The sequence below is a fragment of the Neofelis nebulosa genome, chromosome 8, assembly GCF_028018385.1.
Source record: "Neofelis nebulosa isolate mNeoNeb1 chromosome 8, mNeoNeb1.pri, whole genome shotgun sequence".
Lineage (NCBI taxonomy): Eukaryota > Metazoa > Chordata > Mammalia > Carnivora > Felidae > Neofelis > Neofelis nebulosa.
The window spans coordinates 122,555,466-122,582,337 of record NC_080789.1 but is presented as its reverse complement, the minus strand read 5'-3'; the positions used below and the strand labels follow the sequence as shown (position 1 = coordinate 122,582,337).

Below are 26,872 nucleotides of genomic sequence, written 5' to 3'. Positions count from 1 at the left end.
AATAATGGCAGATCAGAATAACTAATGTTCAAAGCAAAAGACATCAGTACTAACCTCTTAAAAGGCAAACTGTGTAGCATACAAGAGTGTACAAATTAAAATATGGTTGTGTAGTGGCTAGACCAGACAAAATCTGATGTTAACTATTCTTTTTAAATATTTATAGCAGTTCTTGAACACTAACATCAAGATATAATAACATGATTGAATCAAAAGCTATCATTCCTGTCCTCAGAAGTTTGTTTAAATCCATCTTTGTAAAAATGGACTCATTTTAAATTAGAAATGGATTGGCAAAAAGGTTTCGAGATTACAACGTTTGAATGAAGGCCAATGAATGTTAAATCCTGCATGTATTCCAAATCTACATTCTACTTCAGATTTGTTCAGGGAAAAGGAGGTGAATATAGAAACCACTGTTTTCAGCTAATCTCTCCCATGAAATAACTTCATGTAGAAAGTGGTTATTGATAAAGAACATCTAAGGAAGTGGCGACGATTCCCTAAGAGCATTACTAAGTATTGAATTTGTTTTAAATCTACACTGTATTGTAAGAAAACATAACTAAACTCATAGCTATGAATCTCATATCACACATTTTATCACCATCATTGTTGAAGTGCTATGTATCTAGTAATAGCTAACTCTTTTCTACCCTCACATACAAGTTGTATTTAGTGTACAGCCAAATTCAAGACAGCAAAACCGCATGCACTGAACACATTAAACAGAACCAGATATTTACTAAGCTATGTCTGCCACTCTAAACAACAGTCTCCAAGGATTAAGCTTAGAATCAATGCTCTATTGATTTTACTATCAATGAACATTATGGCTCACACGACTGGCCATTTTAAGGGAAGATAGCTTCTATTATAGTTCACTTTTTTAGAATATACGCTGTTAAAAGATAAATCACCACTTTCCTGAAACACCGAAAAATAGAGATATTTTGTACAATACACAGGGACTATATTCATAGTCATTTAAGAAAAAATGTGTTGACAACACATAAAATTTAAGGCATCACTATGTTATGCTGTTTCTGTATTTAACACGTAACACTGTTAAAATGTTCTGTAATTCAGTTCATGCAAACCACTCTCAATAATTTGTTAAAACCAGATTAAGAATGCGCACATGTATGAATATGTTATAAGAGAAAACAAAAGTAAATCTGTGTGATGAAAATATCACTAATGCAAAAAATGGTATGGAATTATTAAGGCCATTATCTTGGAAGTTAAAATACTGATTAATCAGTTCCACATTCAACATATGGCCTAAAATATGTTTACTTTGATTTTCTTAAAATGTACATGATAAATATAAAATAACGGTTACATAACCATTAGTGAGTTTCACTCTATAACCTCAATTTCTCAAATATTATTCAGCCTAATACAAACATCAGAAAGCAAATAAATCTAAAAAGGTTTAAATTACCAATGGAAAAAAATTTATATAAATATAAAATATTTGCATATTTTGAAATATAAAATAGCAACTATGAAACTAAATAGAAAACATACCTATTTTGAAAACAAGTACTTAAATAATTCTAGCATTTGCCTAAACTGTAAATTTCCCATCATACAAAGTGTGAATTTTTAGTTTAAAACACTAATAACCACATGCACTTAGGTCCCATTTTGAACCTTTGAATAAAAATTAATTACACAAAGATCATAAACAAGAAACACATCTAAATTAATCAATCATCCTCTCCTTTATAAAATGTATATATATTTGCCAAAACTTGTGGTACACAGCACTTCATGTATTGCATATAATAGGTATCTTATATCTCCTAATTAGAGAAGGTACTAAGATTTCTTATTCTCAAGTTAATGTTTACTTTTCTTCAAACACACCTGCAATCAAATTTAGAATAACGATGTAATGGATTTGTAAATGTTTATCATATTAAGGCTGAGATAACTATACTTTTCACTGAATTTGAAATAAAACATGATTTTATTTAGTAAGCTAAAAAAATACATTCAACTTTTACAAATATAGTACTGTAAAACAGACCGAAAAAACTAAAATAAATTTAAAGTTGTACAACTGGGTTAGCAAAATACCGCTGGTTACAAATTTAGAATATATCTTAAACAAAAGTAATATACTGATATTACAAAGCATAATCTAGTGTTTATATGTAATGATTGGTATCTACTCAGGACTTGATTTCCTCTAACACTCAGGATACTTGTATAGAAATTTATGTCAGAATATAGCTGAGCTGCTATTCCCCAAAATAACCAAGTTACCTCTGGAGTTTAGAAAAGGCTGCTATGCTAAGCTTCCTTCCACTAACCAGGCAGACTTGTTATTTTCATAATGTAGTCTATGTTTTGGGGAGGAAAAAAAAAGCTTGAAAGTTTATTCAGAATCTCACTCCCAGGAATCTATTCAAGAGGAATAAAAAAAAAAAAAATTGTTCACACAAAGATTTGTATGTGAATATTCATAGTAGCATTGTTCATCACAGCTGAAAAGTGGGAACAACCTAAATGTCTATCAGTTGGTGAATGGATAGACAAAAGTGGTATATGACATGGAATATTATTCAGCAACGAAAAAGAATGAACTACTGGTATATGCTACAATATGGACGTACCTCAAAAAGATTATGATAGAAGCCAGACGCAAAAGCGTACACATTACTTGATTTCATTAATACGAAAGGCCCAGAAATGTCAAATTTACAAACACTGAAAGGAGATCAGTGATCACTTGGATCTGGGATCAGAGTGGTGACTGCCTGCAAACGGGCTTGAGGGAATGTTTTGAGGTGATGGAAATGTTCTAAAACTGGATTGTGGTGATTTGCACAGCTGTGTAAATTTACTAAATAAAAATCATTATCTTGTACACTTAAAATCTGTGACTTCTATGGTATGCAAATTATACCCAAATAAGGCTGTTTAAAAATAAAATCTGTCTTTTACTTAAAAAGAAAAAAAGAAAAAGGTTATCCAGTTTATTTTATCTACTTCCATTGCTATTCTCTTTCCTACCAAAATTTAAAGCATGCACTTGATTTAGGTGAAAGCACAATTACCTGTAAGGGGAATAAATAGGGAAACACATATGACAACTTTCCAAATTGCAAATTCCTGGGAGGTTACACATTTAAAAGTACTTATTCAATGAATATTTATAATAAATAATTGTGATACCAAAGAGTATTTTTCAATACCAGTATAAGGCAATCTTCTTTTGGAAGATAAAAATGACTACTGGGGTTTTTTTCCTAAAGGAATTAGAAACATCAGGTAATTGTCTGTAGAGGTGCATTTCTCATATACGTTTAAATACACATAGGTCACCTGGCCTCAGGCACAAGCTTTAGAGAAGTGATTCTCAGCTTGATTAGTTAAGGCTTTTGCCTCAAGGAAAACCAGTTACCAAAGAGTTACTTGTGCCTCAGGGGGTATAAATCCTACAGCTGTTTGTGTAACTGTCAGATCCATTTTTTCAACTAACATTGAAAAAAAATTGCAAAGAGAAGAAATCCTAAAAAGAAAATGTTAGAGGAGTATACATTAATGAAGAAACATTTTATACATAAGAAGTGATTTGTTCTGTAAAGATATAAATGATTTTTCACCAACAGAAAGAAACTGTTACAAAGTTTACTGACCTTTAAGATAACAACAAACAAAAAGACAAAATCTAATGCCAAAGATGTAGGGAGACTAAATAAAGCTATCTTTACAGACACATTCTTGATGTGTGAAATAAAACTAGGGGCTCAGTGAGAGAAACCAACTAGAAAATATGCACAGAATGACCAACACTTCTTTCAACACACTTCTAGGACTCTTTCAACACTATGGATTATCTCAAACCAGAGGAATGTCTGCTATGGTATCTGGACCAATGCCAGCCCTTGTTATAAAGCAAAGAACACTTACAGAGAATATCCTGAGTTCTTGCTTTGCAATCTGACAAACTGAGGTATTCAAATTAAAGAGTTAAGATGAGAACCAAGAGTAGTAGCTAACGTTTTAGGACACAGAATAATTCCAGATAATACACTTGAAGAATTTTTTTTTGAAGAAATGGCTAGTCTAGACTAGCCTAGAATAGAACATATCAGTCTGTTTCATATACTGTAAGTATTTTGTGGAATTTTTGCTTCCGGTATGTGAACGTGTATGTGTGTTCTGAGGCATGATGCCAAATATACTTTTTTTTTTTTTTTCTGCCAAATATACTTCTTACTGTGGGTCTGACTTAAGAAACTCTGAAGCCCAATGCAATAGTGTCTATACATTCCACACATTCTGAAGGAGCAGAGGAAAGGGGCCTCTCTGCAATCTCCTCCTGTCACTGGCACTATAAACCACTGCATAAATATATTACTACTCTTCCTCTTCCGAACAGGGCACAGAGAAGTCTCGAAGTGAGGGCGCTGCCTCCACTACGAAGCTTAACCCTAAATGCAGAATTGCCGGAGCAGAGTAAGAGAAGGGAAAAAGGCAAAAGAAATAGGAAAAAGAAGCAAACGTTTTTCTTCCACACCTATTTTCTACAGACTTATACATGTCTGTTCTCTCACAAATATCAGGGTTTATTTTGAGAGTGAGGAAATATCAAGAATTTGTGATAATGCGAATATCACTGACAACCTAATTCCAAAACATTCAAGGAATAAGAAAAATAAAAAGACCACCAAGCATAGATAGGAGTTATTACTGATATATCAAAAATGACTGGGCATTTGTTTGAAGTCGAGTGGTATTTGTATTTCCCAAAGCATAGACGCTCACGTTAAAAATCGTATCTAACGGAGCCACGACTTGCTAATGTTACGACTCACTTGCTAATGTTACGACTCACGATCCTGAAGTCTATGAGTACGGAATCAACCTCGTGAATATTCTGAATATAAATAAACTCTGCTCTAAACATAGGAAGAAACAAAAATAAAACACTAACTTATAATGTTTAGCGAGACAATTCTTTCCTTTATAAACTGAGACATCAAACTACAACATCTTAATTCAAAAGCAGAAATGAACACTCACCTCTGCCTTCGTTCATCATCCTTCAAAACTTCATAAATGGCCACCAACTAAAATAAAAGCATCACTTTAAAACAAAAATACTCTCAACTATAAGAAATCACTTAGGAAGGTGAACACATTATAATGCACAAGGAGAAAACCCTGGGTGCTCATATATACAACGAACAGCCACAATTTTAATTATATGTAACATTTTATGTTTTTAGTAGGATCTTCAGAGGTTAAAATATGCTTGATACCAAAATAAATCTTTGTGAAAGATCCAAAAGTAATTATTAAAATGTGCTTTTTAAAAACAAAAGCTATAATTTAGACAAGAAAATTATGACAATTATGATCCTCCAAGAATTTAGAGTTCTAATATAAAAAAATATTGGTGGTATTTTGTAAAAAAATGAATAAACATGGTATTATATTCCTAAACTACAACCTCATTTTCAAATAGAAATGTTGTACATGTAAGTTACTATTTCCACTAGAGAACATTTATTTATAAATCTGTTACAACATATATTAATAGCACACTTCACTTACTTGTCTAAACTGAGTTTCTGCATTTTCATCTTTATTCTTGTCTGGATGCAAAGTCAGTGAAAGCTTACGATATGCTTTTCTAATGTCTGCAGATGAAGCATCCTGGAAGTGGTAGGGGGAGGGGAAAAACACAAAGCAAACGTTGTCAGAAAAAGAAATTCCCAGAACCTTGTTAAGATCTGAGAAGACAGCCAACCAAGTGCAGGACCCCAGGCAATGTAATTTGAGCAATCAGTCTAACAACCAGGCTATGCAACTGGCCTGACCCACATGACTGAACAATTATTCAATCTAATTTGGCTCTCCTCTTAACTTTTCATTACCATACAGTCATTTAAAGAAGACAGTATTTGGCAAAACTTTTCAAACACTTGCCTTCCTAAAATTAACCAATAAATCTTTTTCAGTAATTAAGAGATCAAAAAGAAACAAATTAAAAATTAATACATCCATGTGCCTTCAAAGAAGGTCTTTATTTATTTGAGAATCTTAAAGCCAATTTCTGAATCCCAGGCTTACCATATGTGGTTTCTTCATTGTTACTTATATTGAATTTACCATCGAGCCACAACCTATGGAATCTCAATTTCACATGTCAAAAGTATGCCTATTTGAAAGCAGTTACATTTGCATTTATCCAAAATAACGATAATTAAATGTAGTTGTGTATATTATACTTAACATTTTTTTAGTGTTTCCTGGGTGTTTTCAGTGGGGTCCAGTTTCCAGTCTAGTTTGCAAAAATAAATTTGCCCACTATTTATATACAATTTAGACATATTTAAAAGGTCACAATAGTTCAGTAAGGGTATGCAGGATTCAGCAGATGTTAAAATTACATTTCATGTAATCCTGTGTGTACAGATAAACTCGGAAAACATGATTTCACATAGCCAGCATAAAATATATGACAATAACAATGAACACAATGTCAAATTGGGTTTAAAACTTGATCTCCACCTAGGTCAAAATGATTCTATTAACTAGCATATTCATAGTAGTACAAAATGACAATAGAGTTGTTTATTAAATTTATTTTGTTCTATAGTTGAAAATTTGTCCAATTCTTAAAACTACGGTCCTAAAAAAGTCCAAATGACTCAAAATCCAAAACAAAACACACAAAAAAATCTGTGTACCTGGGACTAAATAGCTGTTAAAGAAACAGAGCTGGAGAGAGGCAAAGTGAGAATTTGTAAAGCTTTTCTTTATGAACCACTATTTTCACTATCAATTTTCTGGGGCTTACTGCTCCTGGGTGTCACTCTAGTTAACAATTTTAGCTTAGGTGTGAATATTCTTGTGACTTATAGAGGACTGCGAAGATATAAAGTTAGCAGAGTAAGTTTTGCTAGTCATACAGTTAAAATTTCATTCTAGTTTGCTAAACAGAATGATGTGTTCCTTATACTTAATAGGTAACATGCAATAGAAGAGGATGATTATTTACTGAAAATCTGTGATGGAGATTTTGTTGAGCAAAGAGGACAAATGTCTTTCAGTAACTGTTCTCTAGTTGAGACTTTAATTTTGGATTTTATTAAATTGGGACTATATCATAGAACAACTCCAAAAGTAGATTTCTTACAAAATAAAACATGTATTTTCTTGTGTTACAAAATTAGTTCATGCTCATTATGAAACACCTCTGCCATATTTAAAAATAAAAATAACTAACAGTCACCTAAGGCATTTTCCTCCTTCTAGTCTTACCATGCTGATTCTAATTCTCCGTTTTCCTGCCACAATATGTGCCCTAAATATAAATGTAGCCAGATGGCTCTCCTATTTCAAACCCTTCAGTAACTCCCAAGTGCCTTCATCATCTGTCTTTTCCAATCTTTTTAGCTTTATCTCCCACTATCATGGCCCATCCTCCTGGTCCCCCAGATCATTACACATTAGGATGCCGTTCCCTAACCTCATGTTTTTGTTTTGCACCCAGCTGTAGATACAGACAGTTCTCTCCTGGCTAAGGAATGAGTATCTCAGGCTACCCACAAATATTGTCTGACTTTTTCCTCTTGAGAATCTGTCCAGTATGGTTATTTCACCAATTAGCTCCACCCTGCGTGCATAGAACTGAAAAATTTGAGGATTTCCCTGTCTAAAAGACATGCTCTAGATAAGCTTCACCTCAAACTAGCTTATGGATGTATTTAATTTCAGTAAATTACTTAATGAATCTTAAGTTATTTCATCCTCAAAACAAAGCTACAGGGTAAGTATAGTTGTTGTTAGGCTAATTTTACTGATGAGAGAGGTTAAGTAACTTGCTCAAACTGATACTGCTGGTAAATAGATGAAAACAGAATTCAAACCTAAAAAATTGCCGCATCAGAATCAGAGATCCCTATATTAGCTCTTTAGATTCAGTTAGTAGATTTGGGTTGAGTCACTTTGTAAGAGGCTACAGCTTTGGGAAGGCAGTGAGAACAACTGTTAGATTCATACTGATCTGATAAACCATGTGGAAAACATCCCCATAACTGCAATGTGAATGTTCAACTGCAATTTTATTTTATTTAAAAACATTTTTTTATGTTTATTTTTATTTCTGAAAGAGGGCAGGGGGTGGGGTGGGGGGACAGACAGACACATGCAGCACAAGTAGGGGAGGGGCAGACAGAGAGGGAGACAAAGTATCCAAAGCAGGCTCCAAGCTCTGAGCTGTCAGCACAGAGCCCAATGCGGGCCTTGAATCCACAGAATGAGAGATCATGACCTGAGCTAATGTCCGATGCTCAACCAACTGAGCCACCCAGGTGGTCCTCAACTGCAATTTTAAAGGTAAAGACCCTGATATGTGTTAATTTTTCTAACATTTTACATAGTATTTCTACTAGAGACCTGAATGTTAGAACATTCACCTCTTATACTCAGTAGATTAGCCTTTTATCTCTCTGGCTTGCAGAGAAAAGTTTTTGATAGGGCTGTGGGTGAACTGGCTATCTTTAACACTGTTGATATCAGTAGATCTACAGAGGTCAATTAGCAGAATTCTTTTCCTTCTAAATATGATATGGTTCCTTGGCAACTTGAGCATGAATTATCTTAATGTTTGGATGACCTCTGTAAAGAAGGTACATATGAACATTCTTAAAATAAAACTATGGAAGTGATATGTTTGTCAAAATTGAAACAATGCTATGGGACATCAGCAAAAATGACAGAGTAGGGAACTGCAAGGGCCTGTCCCTGCACAGAAACAGCAAATAATCTGGCAAAAACGGTCAGAATCGACCCAATCTCAACTATGCAAACTACTTAAACAAGAAAAAGGCAGCTGATTCTCAGCGTCTTGAAGACACCAATCTGAGTTCTTGGTGTGGGTTCCCAAGTGCTGAAGGAAGCAAAGTGGTTCTTAAAGAACCATGGTTGTTTGTTTTGGTCTGCTTGTTGGTTCCCTGATGGATTGTGTAAAGGGCTTACCTTTATTTTACCAAACTCAGAACTCTTACAAGGCAAAGAGGCAATTAATTACCTAAGATACTTGTTAAAAACATAATGGCAAATTTATTAGCCAGTGCCAAAGGGGGCAAGGAATAGCAGTTGGGCCATACAAAGACACATCAAAAAGCTTTGGAGGAAAGACTGATGAGATGCTTTGGAGAATATGGGCTTTGAAAAGCTCCCACATACTCCTTGGAAACCAGAAGACCATGTGCATGCCCAAGGTGGAGTACATACTCAGACCTGCAAAGGCTCTAAATTCTCACTTCTGACTGATCTTTAGCCTGGACACAAGCAGAAAGTGAAGGCTGAGAGAGTTGTAAACCTAGCTGAATGCTGAAGGCATGCCCCAACATACACACAGAAGCTACCCCTAGCAAAGTCTAAGTCCCCGCCCCACATATTTGGCTTCGGGCCTTTAAGGAAATCTGCTGGATCATTAGCTGACCACTAAGCAAATCAAACAGAGATGTCAGTGGCTACACATAACATATACATGTCACAAAATTAGTTAAAAAAAGTCACTAGGCAAACAACAACCACAAGCAGCAAAAAACAGAAAAACAAACAAAAACCCTAGTGGGGTAAGAGAATCTGATTATATGTCTAGTATTCATTAAAAATCATAAAGCATGCAAAGAAAACAAAAAAGTATGGTGATAAAAGAAATTAATACAAATTATCCTTGAGGAAGCCCAGACATTGAACTTACTAGACAAAGACTTTAAGTCAACTATTTTTTTTTAAAAATTTTTTAATGTTTATTTATTTTTGAGAGAGAGAGACAGAGTGTGAGCAGGCGAGAGGTAGAAAGAGAGGGAGACACAGAATCGAAGCAGGCTCCAGGCTGTGAGCTGTCAGCACAGACAGCTGTTCAAGCCCAACGCAGGGCTTGAACTCATGAACTGTGAGATCATGACCTGAGCCGAAGTCAACACTTAACTGACTGAGCCACCCAGGCACCCCTAAGTCAATTATTTTAAATATCCTCAAACACATACAAAGAAGTAAAGTAATGTCTCACCACATTGAGAATTTCAACAAAGAGACAGAAATTTTGAAAAGGAGCCAAATAGAAATTGCAGACTTGAAAAATATAATAACTGAAAATAAAAATTCACTAGAGGGGCTCAAAAGCAGAGCTGAGCAGAAAGAATCTATGAACTTGAAGATAGGTCAAATTGAGATTACCCAATATGAGGAGCAGAAAGAAGAATGAAGAAAAATGAATACATAAAGAGTTCCAATAGGAAGTCCAATAGGAAGAGTCCAACAGGAAGAAGTCCAATAGGAAGAAGAGAGTCCAATAGGAAGAAGTCCAATAGGAAGTCCAATAGGAAGAAGAGAGTCCAATAGGAAGAAGAGAGAAACGTATGGAAAAAAAAATATTTGAAGAAAAAATGCCTGAAAACAGCCAAAATTTGATGAAAGACATAAACATATGCATCCAAGAACTACAACAATCCTAAGTAGTATAACTCAGAGAGCCACACTTAGAAACATAAAAATCAAATTGTTAAAAGACAAAGTCCAAGGGAGAGAATCCTCACATTATTAACAGCTAATTTCTCATAAGAGACCATGGAGGCCAGAAAGTAGTAGAATGACATATCTGAAGTGCTAAGAAAAATTTTTATCCAAGAATTCTAAGTCCAGCAAACCTATCCCTCAAAAATGAAAGAGAAATGAATATTCCAATTACATAAAAACCGAGAATTTATTACTAATAGATTTGCTAAGGAAGAAATACCACAGGGAGCTCTTTAGGCTGAAAGGAAAAAAAAAAATACTAGACAGTAACTCAAGTCTATATGAAGAGATAAACACTGGTAAAGATAACATATAGATAAATATAGAAGTCAACATCTGTGTATTTTTGGTTAGTATTTCAATTTTTTTCTATACAACTTAAAGGACAACAACTAAAGCAATAATTATAAATCTATGTAAAATAAGACAATGATATAAATCTATGTCTATAGGCATACATGTATAAAGATGTAATCAGTGACAATAACTACATAAAGAAATAGGAATAGGCTTTGTAGGAGCCAAAGTTTTTATATGATTTAAACTAAATAGGTATTAATTCAAACTACACTGCTATAAATAAATGTTAACTGTAATCCCCACGGCAAACACAAAGAGATCAACAGTAAAATAAAAACTGGATCAAATGGTACACTAGAAAAAAAAAATCTAACATAAAAAAAGGCAGAAAAGGAGGAACTTAGGAAAAGAGAAGATAAAAAGCATATAGAAAACAAACAGCAAAGTGGCAAAAGTAAGTCCTTCCTTATCAGTAATTACTTTAAATGTAAATGGATTAAGCTCTCCAATTAAAAGGCAGAAACTTGCAAAATGGATTAAAAACAACCATGCTCCAACTATATGGGGCCTATAAGAAAACCATTTTAGAACCAAAGTGAAAATGTGTGGGTGGAAAATAATACTAAGTGCAAAGAGTAACCAAAAGAGAGCTGGGATGGCTATAGTAACACCATGCAAAACAGACACTAAGACAAAAATGGTTACAAGAGACAAAAAAGAACATTACATAATGAAAAAAGATGAATGTATCAAGACGCTATAACAATTATAAACATATATGCACCTAACAACAGAGCCCCAAAATATATAAAGCAACTACTTAACAGATTTAAAGGGAGAAATGGAGCATTTGTACAGTAATATTGGAAACTTCAATACCCCAGTTTCTCAATAATGTCCAGAGAAATAAGGCAGAACATTAGCAAGTAAACAGAAGACTTAAACAACAGTAAACCAACTGGTTGACCTACCTACCAGACATCCACAGAACATTCTACCTAACAATAGCAGAATACACATGAAACATTTCCATAATAGGCCAGATTTTAGGCCACAATGTAAGTCAAGATAAATTTTAAAATACTGAAATCATACAAAGTATCTTCTCTAACCACAATGACAGAAGGAAATCAATGACAGAAGGAAATTTGGAAAATTCACAAATGTGTGGAAATAACACACTCATGAACAACCAGTGAGTCAAAAAAAAAACCCTCCAAAAACAACTTATATATGAATGACAAGTGCCGTTATGTTATCTCTCTATAAGATAATTGTGTACATGTTACAAGAACACAGAAACAGTCTAGAAAACTGTGTTTTTTTTAAAAAAATTTTTTAATGTTTATTCATTTTTGAGACAGAGAGAGGGACAGAGCATGAATGGGTGAAGGTCAGAGCGAGAGGGAGACACAGATTCTGAAACAGGCTCCAGGCTCTGAGCTGTCAGCACAGAGCCCGACGAGGGGCTCGAACTCACGGACTGCGAGATCATGACCTGAGCCGAAGTCGGATGCCCAACCGACTGAGCCACCCAGGTGCCCCTAGAAAACTGTGTTCTTGAAGAACAAAACTGAAAAACTCTAGAGAATCTTTTTCCAGGGATGTTTAGATTGTGAATGAAACAGGAAAGGTCATTAAATTTCGAGATCATATCATTTCCTTTTGGATTTACTCATTCTGGGAGGTTTTAATTCATTAACATTAATAGTTAATTATAAGTATTTTTCTAACGTAATATGACTAAGCATTAAGCAAGAAGTAATTTAAATCATGGTATTCAATTTGTATAAAGTAAAAAAAGGAATCACTATAAACATTAGAAAGCACTTTGATATAAATGAAAACAAAACTGCAACATACCAAAACTTAGGCTGCAGTAAAAGCAGTGCTCAGAAGGAATTTTACAGCTATAAACGATGATTAAAAAAATCTCAACCTAACCTTCCACCTTAAGGAAACAGAAAAAGAATATAAACTAAACCCAAAGCAAATAGAAGAAAGGAAATAATAAAGATTAGAGCAGAGATTAGTGAAATAAAGAACAGAACAACAACAGAGAGACTCCATAAAACCAAATGTTGGTTCTCTGAAAACGTCAACAAAATTGATAAACCTATATTTGAATGAGAGAGGGGATTCAAGTTATTAAAATCAGGACTAAAAGTGGGGACACATCACTGCCAATCTTACAGAAATAAAAACAATTGTAAGAAAATACTATGCATGAGGCACCTGGGTGGCTCAGTCCATTAAATATCCTGGGTTTCAGCTCTGGTCATGATCTCACCTCTGTGACAACAGCACAAAGCCTCCTTAGGATTCTCTCTCTCCCTGCTCACACCCACTGTCTCTCTCTCTCTCTCTCTCTCTCAAACATTTTTAAAAATTAAAAAAAAGAATTTTAATGCTTTTATTTATTGAGAGGAGATAGAACGTGAGCAGGGGGTGGGGAAGAAAGAGAGGGAGACACAAAATCCAAAGCAGGTTCTAGGCTCTAAGCTGTCAGCACAGAGCCCTATGCGGGCTCAAACTCATGAACCATGAGATCATGACCTGAGCTGAAGTTGGATGCCCAAATGACTGAGCCACCCAGGCACCCCTCAAAATAAACATTTTTTTAAAAAGAAAATACTATGCATAAATAATTGTTTGCCAAGCAATTAGAAAACTCAAACAAAATAGACAAATTCCTAGAAACACACAAATTGACTCGTGAAGAAACAGAAAAACTGGATATACTTATAACAATAAAGAAATTGATTAGTTTTAAAGACCCAAAACCAAAAAAGAAACCTCAACATCCAACAAAGCCCCAAACTGCAAAATCTGATGACTTCACTAGTGAATTCTAATATACATTTAAAGAAATCACCAGTCCTCTACAAACTCTTCCAAAACACAGAAGTGGAAGGAATGCTTTCTAACTCATTCCATGGGGCACCGAGACTGAAAGCCAGACAAACACTACAAAAAAAGAAAACTATAGACCAATATCCCTTATGAATATTGACACAATTCCTCAACAAATTTCTAGTAATCCAAATTCGGCAGCATATAAAAAGAATTATATATCATGACCAGATGCTATTTATCCCATGAATGCAAGGGTGGATTCGATGTATGAAAAATTAACATTATATACCATATTATTAAAATGAGGGAGTAAAATCACATCATTATCTCAATTGATGGGAAAAGTATATGGTAAAATATAATACCATTTGATAACAAAATAAATAAACTAGGACTAGAAGGGAACTTTCTCAAGTTGATAAAGGGCATATATGAAAAACCTACAGCTAACTTCATACTTAATGGTGAAAGTCTGAAAGTTTCCCCCCAAGATTAGTAATAAAACAGATGTCTGCTGTCACCACTTTTGTACTGGATGTCCTAGCCTGAGCAACTACTCAAGAAAACCAAACAAAAGGCATCCAAATTGGTATGGAAGAATTAATACCATCTCCATTCACAAATGATATGATTTTATATATAGAAAATCCTAAGGGGTGCCTGGGTGGCTCAGCTGGTTAAATTCCTGACTTCAGCTCAGATCATGATCTTATGGTTTGTGATTCAAGCCCTACATAAGGCTCTGTGGTGACAGTGCAGAGCCTGCCTGAGATTCTCACTCTTCCCTCTCTCCCTGCTCCTTCCCCACTCTCTCTCTCTGTCTCTCTCTCTCAAAAATAAATGCATAACTTAAGACAAAAAGAAAAGAAAAGAAAAGAAAAGAAAGGAAAGGAAAGGAAAAGAAAAGAAAGGAAAAGAAAGGAAAGGAAAAGAAAAGAAAGAAAGAAAAAGAAAGAAAAAGAAAGAAAGAAAGAAAGAAAGAAAGAAAGAAAGAAAGAAAGAAAGAAAGAAGAAAGAAAGAAAGAAAAAATTCTAAAGCATGGGGCACCTGGTTGGCTCAGTCAGAAGAGCATGTGACTCTTGATCTTGGGGTTGTGAGTTTGAGCCTCACATTGGGTGCAGAGATTACTTAAAAATAAAATCTTAAAAAAAAAAAAAAAAGAAAATCCTAAAGCATCACAGAACAAGTATCAGAGCTAATAAATCCAACAAGTAGTAGGACACCAGATCAACATATAAAAATCAGTTGTATTTCTACACACTAGCAATAAGAAAATCTGAAAATGAAATTAAGACAAATCTTTTACAATAGCAACAAAAAGAATAAAATACTTAGGAATAAGTTTAACAAATGTGTAACATTTGTACAATGTGAATTATAAAACATTGCTGAAAGAAATGAAAGATCTAAATAAATGGAGAGATATCCCATTTCATGGATGAGAAGACTTAATACTGCTAAGATGGCAATACTTCCCAAGTTGATCTTCCCAAGTAGATTCAATGCAATCCCTATGAAAATCCTACCTGGAATTTTGGAAAAATGTACATGCTTATCCTAAAATTCATAGGGAAATGCCAGAGACCCAGAATAGCTACAACATCATGAAAACAAACAACACAATCGGAGGACTTGCAAGTCTTAATTTCAAAATTTCCTATAAATCTACAGTCATTAAGAGAGTATGGTCATGAAGCAAGATCAGACATATAGCTCAATAAAAGAATTCAGAGTTCAGAAATAAACTTAGTCATCTATGGTTAACTGGTTTTCTTTCTTTCTTTCTTTCTTTCTTTCTTTCTTTCTTTCTTTCTTTCTTTCTTTCTTTCTTTCTTTTATGGTCAACTGATTTTCAACAAGGATGCCAAGATCATTTAATAGGAAGAGAATAGCCTTTTCCACAAACAATGCTGAGACAACTGGATATCCATATGCAAAAGACTGAAGCTGGACCCTTACCTCACACTACAAACACAAATTAGCTAGAAATGGATCAAAGTCCTAAATGTGAGAGCTAAAATGTTAAGATTCTTAGAAGAAAACATAGAGGTAAATCTGCATGACGTTGGATTTTATAATGCACTCTTAGCTACGACATCAAAGGGACAGAAAACAAAAGATAAAAGAGAGAACTATACTTCATCAAAATTTAAAATTTTGCAGCCACTGGGCAAAATCACTGTTTGGTGATTCCTTGAAAATATATATAATAAATAAACATAGAATAAATAAACACAGAAGCACCATATGACCTAGTCATTACACTCCTAGATATTTATTGAAAAGAATGAAAACAGGTGTTCAAACAAGAACTTGTACACAAATGTTCACAGCAGCATTATTTACAATAGCCAAAAAGTGAAAACAACCCAAATGTCCACCAACCTACGCATGGGTGCAGTAGAGGTCTATACATACAATAAATGTAATTCAGACACAAAAATGAATATGGTACTGATATATGCCACAATATGAACAAACCTTGAGAACACTATGCTAAGTGAAAAGGGCTGGACACAAAAGCCATATGTTATATGAATCCATTTTAACTATACATTTGTACTTTATGAACAAATCCATCGAGACAGAAAACAAATCAGTAGTTCCCAGGGACTGGGGAGAACGAGGAACAGGGGAGTGACTCCTTAATGTACACAGAGTTTCTGTTGGCGTGATGAAAATGTTCTGGAATTAAATCATGACTGCACAACACTGTGAATATACTGTAAATCACTGAATTGTATACTTTAAAATGGTTATTTTATGCTTCATGAATTTTATCTGGCTTTTAAAAAACCAAGACAATGCAGAAATACCTTTATTGCATGCCATGTAGTAGGCATCATTCTAGCCACTATATGTATGTATATGTATACATATATGTGCATATATATATAGCCATATATAAATATACATAAAGGGAATTAGCACATATATGTATATATATGTATATAGGATGTACATAGGATATCTATATTAATGTACATATATATTTATATATGCTAATTCCCTTCATCCTTGCAACCCTTTGTGATAACTACTATCTCTATTTCAATGAGGAAACTGGGGCTCAAACTGAGACTGAGTAATCTGCCCAATGTTACACAGGTAGTAAGTGGCAAAAATTTCTTGCCAGAAATTTGGTCTCACCTCCCATGGTACCTCTTCTAGAATTAAAGACTTTTCTGCATATCCTATGGCCACTCCTTGGTTATCTTTTTTTTTTTTTAATTTTTTTAATGTTTATTTATTTTTGAGAGAGAGAGATGGAGAGTGAGCAGGGGGAGGGGGGCGCAGAGAGAGAGAAACACACACAGAATCCAAAGCAGGCTCCAGGTTCTGAGCTGTCAGCACAGAGCCTGATGCGGGGCCCAAATCCACAAGCCAGGAGCTGAAGTCAGACGCTTCCTTGACAGAGCCACCCAGGCGTCCCTTGGTCATCTTCTAATGTAAGATATCCTATATGCGTCAAAATGGAGGCAGTTATCTCTGGGAATCGGAAAAACAAGATCACTAATGATCTGATACAGCTCAACTCAGACATGTTTAAAATGTATGTGTTGCTGCTCCCTGTGAACCATTCTTCTAGAGACAGATGTACTAATGTAAAAGAAAAAGTTCTCACCTAATGTATTTATGTATAGACCTGGCAGGCTTGCTGTTTGATTGGGACAGAGCTCACAGAAATTTTACTTATATTCTAGATCCTATCAGAACTAGCCCCTTTGCATTCATTACAATGTTTATGATGAAGACAGGTGTGAACATAACTAAGCCATTTAGTAGTTATGTGGTTTTGGAGAATTTTTCGGCTGTAAAATGTAAAAAAGATTGCTGGGATGTTTAAATGATAATACGTATGAATGACGTGCTTATTATGGTATGTGGCAGCAGTACCAAGGAAGTGAAAATTATTATTATAACACATAGGCTAGAAGGTCACGATTTATCCTTCATTTTTACACTTGGCAAATCTGACTGGAAGTTACTTTGGATTTGTGCTTTAAACCACAAGAACTAGGGAACTGAGCAGAGTAAAATGGATTTGGAGATTTCTTATTTTTTGATTTGTTTGACATTTATTGAATACCTACTACGTGCAAGCATTGAGGATACAGTGGTGAACAAAACATAACGTCTATTCTCATAAAAGTTTGACAAAGAGCATTGTGAAATCACTGCCTAGGTGACCTAAGAGAGATTTATTTTACTTTCTATTGAAGACTGGCAAACTTTTTCTGTAAATGTTGGATAATAAATATTTGAGGCTTTGCAGGCCAAAGGGTCTCGTTCCAACTATTCAGCTCTGCCATTGTAGTGAGGAAGCAGCCACAGAGAATACAAAAACAAATGTGTGGGGCAGTGTCCAAACAAAATTTTCTTTTCTTTTTTTTTTTTTTTTTTTAAATTTTTTTTTTCCAACGTTTTTTATTTATTTTTGGGACAGAGAGAGACAGAGCATGAACGGGGGAGGGGCAGAGAGAGAGGGAGACACAGAACCGGAAACAGGCTCCAGGCTCCGAGCCATCGGCCCAGAGCCTGATGCGGGGCTTGAACTCACGGACCGCGAGATCGTGACCTGGCTGAAGTCGGACGCTTAACCGACTGTGCCACCCAGGCGCCCCAAAATTTTATTTTCAAAAACAGGTAGCGGCAGGCTTTCAGCCATGGGCTGGACTGTAGTTTGTTCACCTCTGATTTATATCAGTGGATTGCCCATAATTTGATTGATTCTATTTACGCTCATCTCACAAATGTGAGACCCACCTATTTTTAGGTCTGCTAGGCTGTAGAAAAACATATGACTAGTTATTCAAAACAAAAATCAGAAGACCTTATCCAAGATCTGACCAAAGAAAACTCCTCTTAATAAAACTTACTATTGTCTTGAAAAAACACAAGGATATTAAGTCCAAGAGAAGAACATATATTTGGCTATCAGACTCAGCAAGGAGAAAAGACCACAGTTACCCAAACTATGTATTTAGGCACAAAACTGAGGGACTTCGAACTCTGGTTGACATCTAGAAATCTTAATTTGTGTAGTGTTACTACAGAAGATCAACTGTCTCAAAGTTAGTAATTCCATGTAATCTTTCTGACTTGGTCATTTTCACATTCGGTATTACTGATTAAAAGCTCACTAAATGAAGTCTTAATAAGAACTTTGTCCTCTTTATTCTGGCCTTTGCACTTAAATTTATTAGTCAACAGAGTCCACCCCCTCCACCCTCTTCCCCCAAAAAGCCATCAAACACACACACACACACACACACACACACACACACACACACACACCTAGACATAAATGCAATTACCATGAAAAGAACTAAATAATAGAGACACTGAGAAGAAATCTCTGGTCAGTGGACTGGGAAAATAAGGCAGGAAACTTACACATACTAAGATATGTATTCACATCTTCAGGACCATGGGATTTTAGAACAGGTGCATATAAAATTCAAAATAACTTGAAAAAGGGAAATGTTTTAAAAATAAATAATGATTGGGGCGCCCAGGTGGCTCAGTCGTTAAATGCATGACTTCGGCTCAGGTCGCGATCTCAAAGTTTATGGGTTCGAGCCCTGCGTCAGGCTCTTTGCTGACAGCTCAGAGCCTGGAGCCTGCTTAGGACTCTGTGTCCCCTTCTTTCTCTGCCCATCCCCCACTCATCTCTGTCTCTCTCTCCCTTTCTCAAAAAATGAATAAACATTTAAAAAATTTGATAAAAAAATAAAGATAAATAATAATTTCCATGGCAAAAATAAATAAATAGCATAGAATAAAGTAAGTTTTCTTCACGATAAATTTTAAGTCTGGGCTTCTATGGCTAATCTACAAAAGAAGCAGGGAGAAGCTTTGGGTTCTTCTGCTATAAATCTGTTAAAGTCGATTGCTTTTAGAGAAATCTACTGAAATTTATATAACATGATAGTTTTAATAGATTTTTCTTAGCATTAAACTCTACATAGGAACCAATGATAGGTTAGCCTGTATAAAAATCCTTTGGGAGTCAAGGTCAGTAAAAATGATTTGTTGACAAATCAGATAATTCCTAGTACAGTAAAAGAGGAATACTGCCCTCTCATTTTTAAGTTGTATCAAAACACATTTGGATTAATAACATGTTTATTTAAGTTGGCCACACCTCTGCTCTCTCCACAGGATTAAAAAAGTAAGCATTCTCTAAATGTAGGTTAAAAACAAGATTGCAGCCTCAAGAAACAGCTGCTTCTGATATCTAATTACTGGGGGACTGACTTGGCAGGAAGACCAGATCAACTATTCACAAAACAAAATTATCACTTCTGGTAACCAGATTAGTTATCTTAGACTACATTTTGCAACTAGTTCCTGTTGAAGAGGAAGTCTTTTTAACAAGTCAGTGGCAGGTGAAAAAAAGTGGAAGGGATAGTTCAGTATTAAAGAGATTCGAAAGACAGAACAATCAAATGTAATGTATGGACCTTGTTTGGTCTCTGATTCAAACAAAACCAAGGTGAAAATTGACATTTTGAGACAACTGGGAATATGTGACTAAGAACTACATACTAGGTGCTATTAAGGAATTATTATTAATTTTATTGGCTAGATGATTATATCATGACTATTTAACAAAATATCTTTATCTAAAAGAGGCATAACATGTCATAATGTCGATATTCATTTTTAAATACTTCAGAAGAAAAAAAAAGGATAATGTGGCAAATGCTGAAATCTTAAAGAAGGCATATGGGAGATTAAATTATTCTGCTTCTGTGTATGTTTTTAAATATCCTTAATAAAAAAAAAAACCCCAAAATCATAATGGTAAGCAATAAATCATGCAATATATAGTTAAATCTATTACAATTTGTTGCTTTATGTATTTAGTAAGTGCTCTTGAAACAGAAGAGATATGCCATAAGAGACAAACTATTAGCAACCAAGAATTAAAAAAAAAAAAAAGGAAGAGTAAAGAGGGAAAGAAGGATAAGTAGTGAAACAAAAGCTATTATTATATTTTGATCCACAAGAGAAATATAGATTTTATCATCATTTTTAAAAATGAGAAGGTAGCCACCAAAAACTTCCAAATTAGCAGAAAAAAAATTTTGCTAAGCCAACAATAGCAAGTAAAAAACAAAAAAGTATCATAAATATTATAGACAAAATAAGAATAAAAAAATCAAACATTAATTTCTCAGTAAATATAAACATATATTGAATTCCATTATCAAAATACAAACGATCATCAAATTGAGTTAAAAACAAAACCAAGGGTAGCTCAGTTGGTTAAGTGTCCGACTCTTGACTTTAGCTCAGGTCATGATCTCATGGTTCGTGGGTTCGAGCCCTGCACTGGGCTCTGTGCTGACAGTGCAGAGCCTGCTTGGGAATCTCTCTCTCTCCCTCCTTCTCTCTCTGTCCCTCCCCTGCTGGTGGTCATGCTCTCATGCTCTCTCTCTCAAAATAAATAAATCAACTTAAAAAAAGACTGCCTTTAAAAACAAACAAAACAAAACCCAAAAGACTTTTGAAACCAGAGATAAAGACAAAAGTAAACAAAAGAAAAGCAAGAGTGTTGACATTATTATCAGAAAAATTGGAACTTAAGGTCAAAATTAACCACAAAGAGTGGTAGTAGGTAATGATAAAAGGCATATAACCAACTGAAAAGTTAAAATAGTCATAAACTTTTATGCTCCAAACAACCCAAAATCCATATACATAAGAGCAAAAACTCCCAAACTTCATAAAAATAATCATGGGTAGAAGATTTTAATATACCTTTTACAGAACTTGACATAAGTGAACCAAAAATAAGCACAGTTACAAGGAATTTGAATGATTAAAAAAAGAAAAAAACCTTTAAGATGCTTATACTTTGCATAGATATAAACATACAAACATACATATAAACAAAACAGCGCAACGCCCCAAATCCAAGCTCAGAAATTTAAAAAAACAGTAATGAATTTGGTCACAAAGAAAGTCTTAATTCTAAAAAGTGATTTTTACAGCTCACATTTTAAAATAACAATCAAATAACTATCAGTGTCAAATATGACAAAAAAAAAAAACCTCAGCTGTTTACAGATTTAAAAAAAACAGATTTATGAAAGCAAATTAAAAGTTGAAATTATGTACCTATTGCCTAGAAATTAATGAAAAGGAAAATATTCAACATCAAAGCCTCGGAGAGCTATAGCTCTACTTTGAGGGAAATATATATAACTTTAAATGCTATTATTAACAGGGTAAACTGAAAATGAATAGACCAAGTGCCCAACCTAAGAAAGTAGAAAAAAATAACAAAATACACAAAAGAAAATAGGAATAATCATAAAAGCTGAAAGCAGTGAAACAAAAAAGGAAAAAAGCCAGTTCTTTAGACAGAGGAACAAAATGTACCAGGGAGTGCCTCACTAGTCACTCAAAACCTCAGTCTCTATATCTTGAAAATGGTCGCATATCAACTTTCCTTTCCTTTCCTCTATTTTTCAACAGCAGGGTTGAATGATCTCATCTGAAAGCTCAGCCCAGACAACTTCTAGATATAACAGGGAACATTTAACATCTGTTGTTCACCTAATGCAGTTTTGCATTTATTCCCTTTTAGAGACAGGTTGGCATTTAAACAGCCACATGTGGCTAAAATGAAGAAATCAGGAGACTATAGACACTGGTGAGGATGTGGAGAAACGGGAAACCTCTTGCACTGTTGGTGGGAATGCAAACTGGTGCACCCATTCTGGAAAACAGTGTAGAGGTTCCTCAAAAAATTAAAAATAGATCTACCCTACGACCCAGCAATAGCAGTACTAGGAATTTACCCAAGGGATGCAGGAGTGCTGATGCATAGGGGCCCATGTTCCCCAATGTTTATAGCAGAGCTTTCAACAATAGCCAAATTATGGAAAGAGACTAAATGTCTATCAACTGATGAATGGATGAAGAAGATGTGGTTTATATATACAACGGAATAGTATGTGGCAATGAGAAAGAATGAAATCCTGCCATTTGCAGCAACATGGATGGAACTGGAGGGTATTACGCTAAATGAAATAAGTCCGTCAGAGAAAGACAGATACCATACGTTTTCACTCATATGTGGATCTTGAGAAACTTAACAGAAGAACATGGTGGGTAGGGAAGGGGGAAAAATTACAAACAGAGAGGGAGGGAGGCAAACCATAAGAGACTCTTAAATACAGAGAACAAACTGAGGGTTGATGTGGCAGCGGGGAGAGGGGAAAGTGGGTGATGGGCACTGAGGAGGGCACTTGTTAGGATGAGCACTGGGTGTTGTATGGAAGTCAATTTGACAACAAATTATATTAAAAATAAATAAATAAATAAATAGCCACATGTGGCTGCTGGCTAACTGTACTTGACAATGCATTTCTAGAGCACCTTCTCATATTACAGGAGATAGAAAGCCAAAAACTAGAAGTGAGATGGAGTTGGCTAGCAGATGCACTCGGATACAGAATGCAGAAATGAGGTAAAGACCACTTGGCAAACAAGGTTAAGGGTTTCTCGACGACAGTATGTGTAAAGATCCTAGTATTTAACCACTAGCTTCAGGAACGCTGGGCACGTCTTTGAGTGAGGCGGGTGTAGGTCTGGAGCTGGCACAAGTTGCAGTGGCTAACTGGTCATGAAAGTGTCCTGATCATGGTGATTCCTAACTGTGGCAATCATAGTACAGTTCAAGTAAGAGATACAAGAGAGTGGCAATGAGTTTACCTTGGGTAACCTGTGGGGGAAAGAGAAGGAAGACTCGGAAAGAGAAGGAAAGAGAAGGAAGAAATGATATTGAAGCACTTCCACTGATAAATCAGATCGAGGTTCAGTGTAAATGACAGATGACTTGTAGGTGTCAGACTTGCACAAGTAAGGATACTGGTACCGTTGGCAGAAACAGGGAATACTGGAGGAGGACTGGATGCACAGAGAAGACCGTGAGTTTGCTGAGCAGAAGGTGCCTTTGAAATAATCAGATGCAACTACCAATTAAGCACCCGGATACATAGGTCCGAAGCTCAAAGTAGTTTGTGCGAGCCATAGAAATTTAGTTGGACAAGAAGAAAAATCAAACTATGAATAACAAGGCTTAAAGAAGAAAGTATGGAGTGGTAAGATATGAAGGCCTCAATAAGTATAAAAAATGTAAATAATTAGTGGCAGAGAACCAGAGGCAGGCAGAAAATCAGAAAGAAGAGAGTGTAGTTTTATTTCAAGAATAAAAGAATGGTTGAGAAGGATCCAGTTGAGAGAAGAATTTAAACACAGGTGAATAGGGGATAACTGAGAGTATGCTTCCAGAGTGGGTGGGAGCAGAGCAAGGGATAAAATTCAAATTATGAGAAAAAGACTGGCCTTCAAAGCAGGGACATCTCAACAGCAAGGAGAGGGCAGATGTAGGAGTAAGTCTGTAGGTGGGCCGTGGGCAGCTGAAAGCATCTGAATGTAAATGTTATAAATCTTGACGATATATAAATCCCATTGGTAATAAAAGTTGGAAAGGGAATTCTTTGCTTGAATTAACAAGAATGAGGGTATAATCTGAAGGTATAGAGTTCTTTTAGGCTTGAACTCTTTTTAAAAAAAAGTGTTCAATGTTTGTTTATTTTCCAGAGAGAGAGAAGCAGAGCACAAGTTGGGGAAGGGCAAAGAGAGAGGGAGACACAGAATCTGAAGCAGGATCCTGGCTCTGAGCTATTAGCCCAGAGCCCAATGTGGGGCTCAAACTCAAAAGCTGTGAGATCATGACCTGAGCCGAAGCCGGCTGCTTAACCAACTGAGCCCCCCAGGTGCCCCTAGCCTTGAACTCTTCATCAGAGGTAGCAGGAAGGTCACACTAAGGGGAAAAAATGGACAGGTGGATACGGAGAAGACAGAACTAGTAATAGTCTGTAAATTTTCTCTAGCTGTTCTTTAAAAAGAAGGACTGGGGTGCCTGGGGGGGCTCAATTGGCTAAGCTCAGGTCATGATCTCGCAGTTTGTAAGTGAGCTCAAGCTCCGCATCAGGTTCTGCACTGACAGTATGGAGCCTGCTTGGGATCCTCTGGTTCCCTCTCTCTCTGCCACTCCCCTGCTTGAGCTCTGTCTCTCAAAAATACATAAGCATTAAAAAAATAAATAAAAGAAGGTCTGAAGTATGTAGTGGTACGTCTACATTTAACTTAACCCTTTTTTCTACGTTAGTGTTTCTTCATATTTCCAGTTTTATGCAAAATAACTGATAATTTAGTAACTTGAGAAGTGACATGTGAAAAATCAAAATTATACTAGACAATCAGTGAATAAAATGATCAGTAAATTCAAGTTCCCAGCTTTTCTCCCTACATATTACATAGAGAAAAAGATACTATTTTACAATCTATATATTTATATCCAAATGGCCAACAAACACATGAAAAAGTAGTCCATTTCATTCACCACTGGGGAAAAGCAAATTAAGGCCACAGCGAGATATCACTACGTACCTATCAGAACGGTCAAAATTGAAAAGATAATTTTTTAATCTTTATAAAACGAAACAATAAAAGACTTTCTTTTTATAAAGGTAATATCAAGTGTTCCCAAAAATATGGAGAAACTACACCATCAAACCACAGCTAGAGGGAGAATAAACTAGCACCACCATTTGAATACTGGCAATATCTACTACAGTTGCACATACACACATCCTATGATCAAGCAACTTCATTCTTAGGTGCATACCCGTATGCTCATCAAAAGACATCTGCAAAAATGTTCATACATGTACTGTTCATAACAGCTCCAAATTGGAAACAACCTAAATATCCATCAACAATAGAATGGATAGGGGGCACCTGGGTAGCTCAGTCGGTTAAGCATCCAGCTCTTGATTTTGGCTCAGGTCATGATCTCAGGGCTGTGAGTTTGAGCCCCGCATCTGACTCTGTGTTGACAGCACAGAGCCTGCTTGGGATTCTCTGTCTCCCTCTCTCTCTCTGCTCCTCCTCCCCTCACACACACTCACGTGTGCGCGCTCTCTCTCTCTCAAAATAAATAAACATATATATATATATATAAAACAGTAGGCTGGGTAAATAAATTGGGGTACCTTCAAACAATGAATGCATAGACAGCAATAAGTATGAGTAAAACTTTTGTTCTACACAACAGAATTGATGAATTTTGAGTTTTATGAGCCTACTGAACAAAAGAAGCCAAGCAATCATAGTATATACTGTGTGATTCTGTGTATGCAGATTTTATTTTAAAGATAAAACTAATTTATGGTGTTTTAAAGCAGGATAGTGACTACCAAAGGAGAGTAAACGAGAGGGAGCACAAGGCAGCGGTGGGGGGGTGGGGGGGGGGTGGGAGGTATTCTGGAAGGCTGGTAACATTCTATTTCTTGACCCTGGTCATTACACAGATGGATTTAGTTGTGAAAACTCATCCAACTAAATACTTACAATTTTTGCATTGTTCTGAATGTATCAATTTGTGCATTTCAGTAAAAACTTTACTTCAGAAAACTGTATCTGTTAAACTACTTTGGTAGATCTGACTCTCCAAATGAGCTCCTTAAAGAAATAGCAACAATCCAAATGAAAATAAAATATATAACCTCCACATTTAAGCAACTTCTCTTCCAAAGAAAAAAAAGGCAAAAGATATCACATGCAAATTAAACAAAAACTTTCCACCAACCAGCTTCATTCCATAGCATCATCTGATCTTCCCCCCTTTCCTTATCCTGAGTAAACAAACAAAGAAAAAAAGAAAAAAAACCTCATTTGTAGCTTTCCTTGAGATAAAACGGTATGAGATGATACCTGATTTATTCTTCCTCTTTGCTCTGTGCTTACTTTTAGGACTGTAGCCAGAGAAGAATTTTGCAATAATTTATCTTCCCTGTTGCAGGGTAGTTGTAATTTCTATGACTTAGGAAACAAACAGGCAAGTGATAAAAGAAAATCAGTATTAGTGTATACTTTGATACTATGTATCTTTCGTATACATTTTAGCAGCTCCTGAAGCCAAGAATTTTCAAAGTCTTGTTTCCCCAGGGGCATTTTATTATGCAATAGCTTCTTATAGATTATTCCATGATCATTATGCTCTAGTCAGGGTCTGATAGTTCTCTGTGAAAAAAAAAATCTTAAGTATTTTACTTTAGCATATTTGTC

General features: G+C 35.4%; 1 protein-coding gene across 1 annotated transcript in view; it reads right to left on the bottom strand.

Annotated features, from left to right (window-relative positions):
• DNAJC1 (DnaJ heat shock protein family (Hsp40) member C1) overlaps nucleotides 1–26,872 on the bottom strand; it is a 219,854-nt gene that overhangs the window by 140,259 nt on the left and 52,723 nt on the right. Inside the window, exons 2-3 of the mRNA XM_058681748.1 lie at nucleotides 5,578–5,679; nucleotides 5,044–5,090 (exon numbers count right to left, since the gene is read on the bottom strand). Of these exons, the coding sequence (XP_058537731.1) occupies nucleotides 5,044–5,090; nucleotides 5,578–5,679 (149 nt within the window). The remainder of the gene's footprint in view (nucleotides 1–5,043; nucleotides 5,091–5,577; nucleotides 5,680–26,872) is intronic.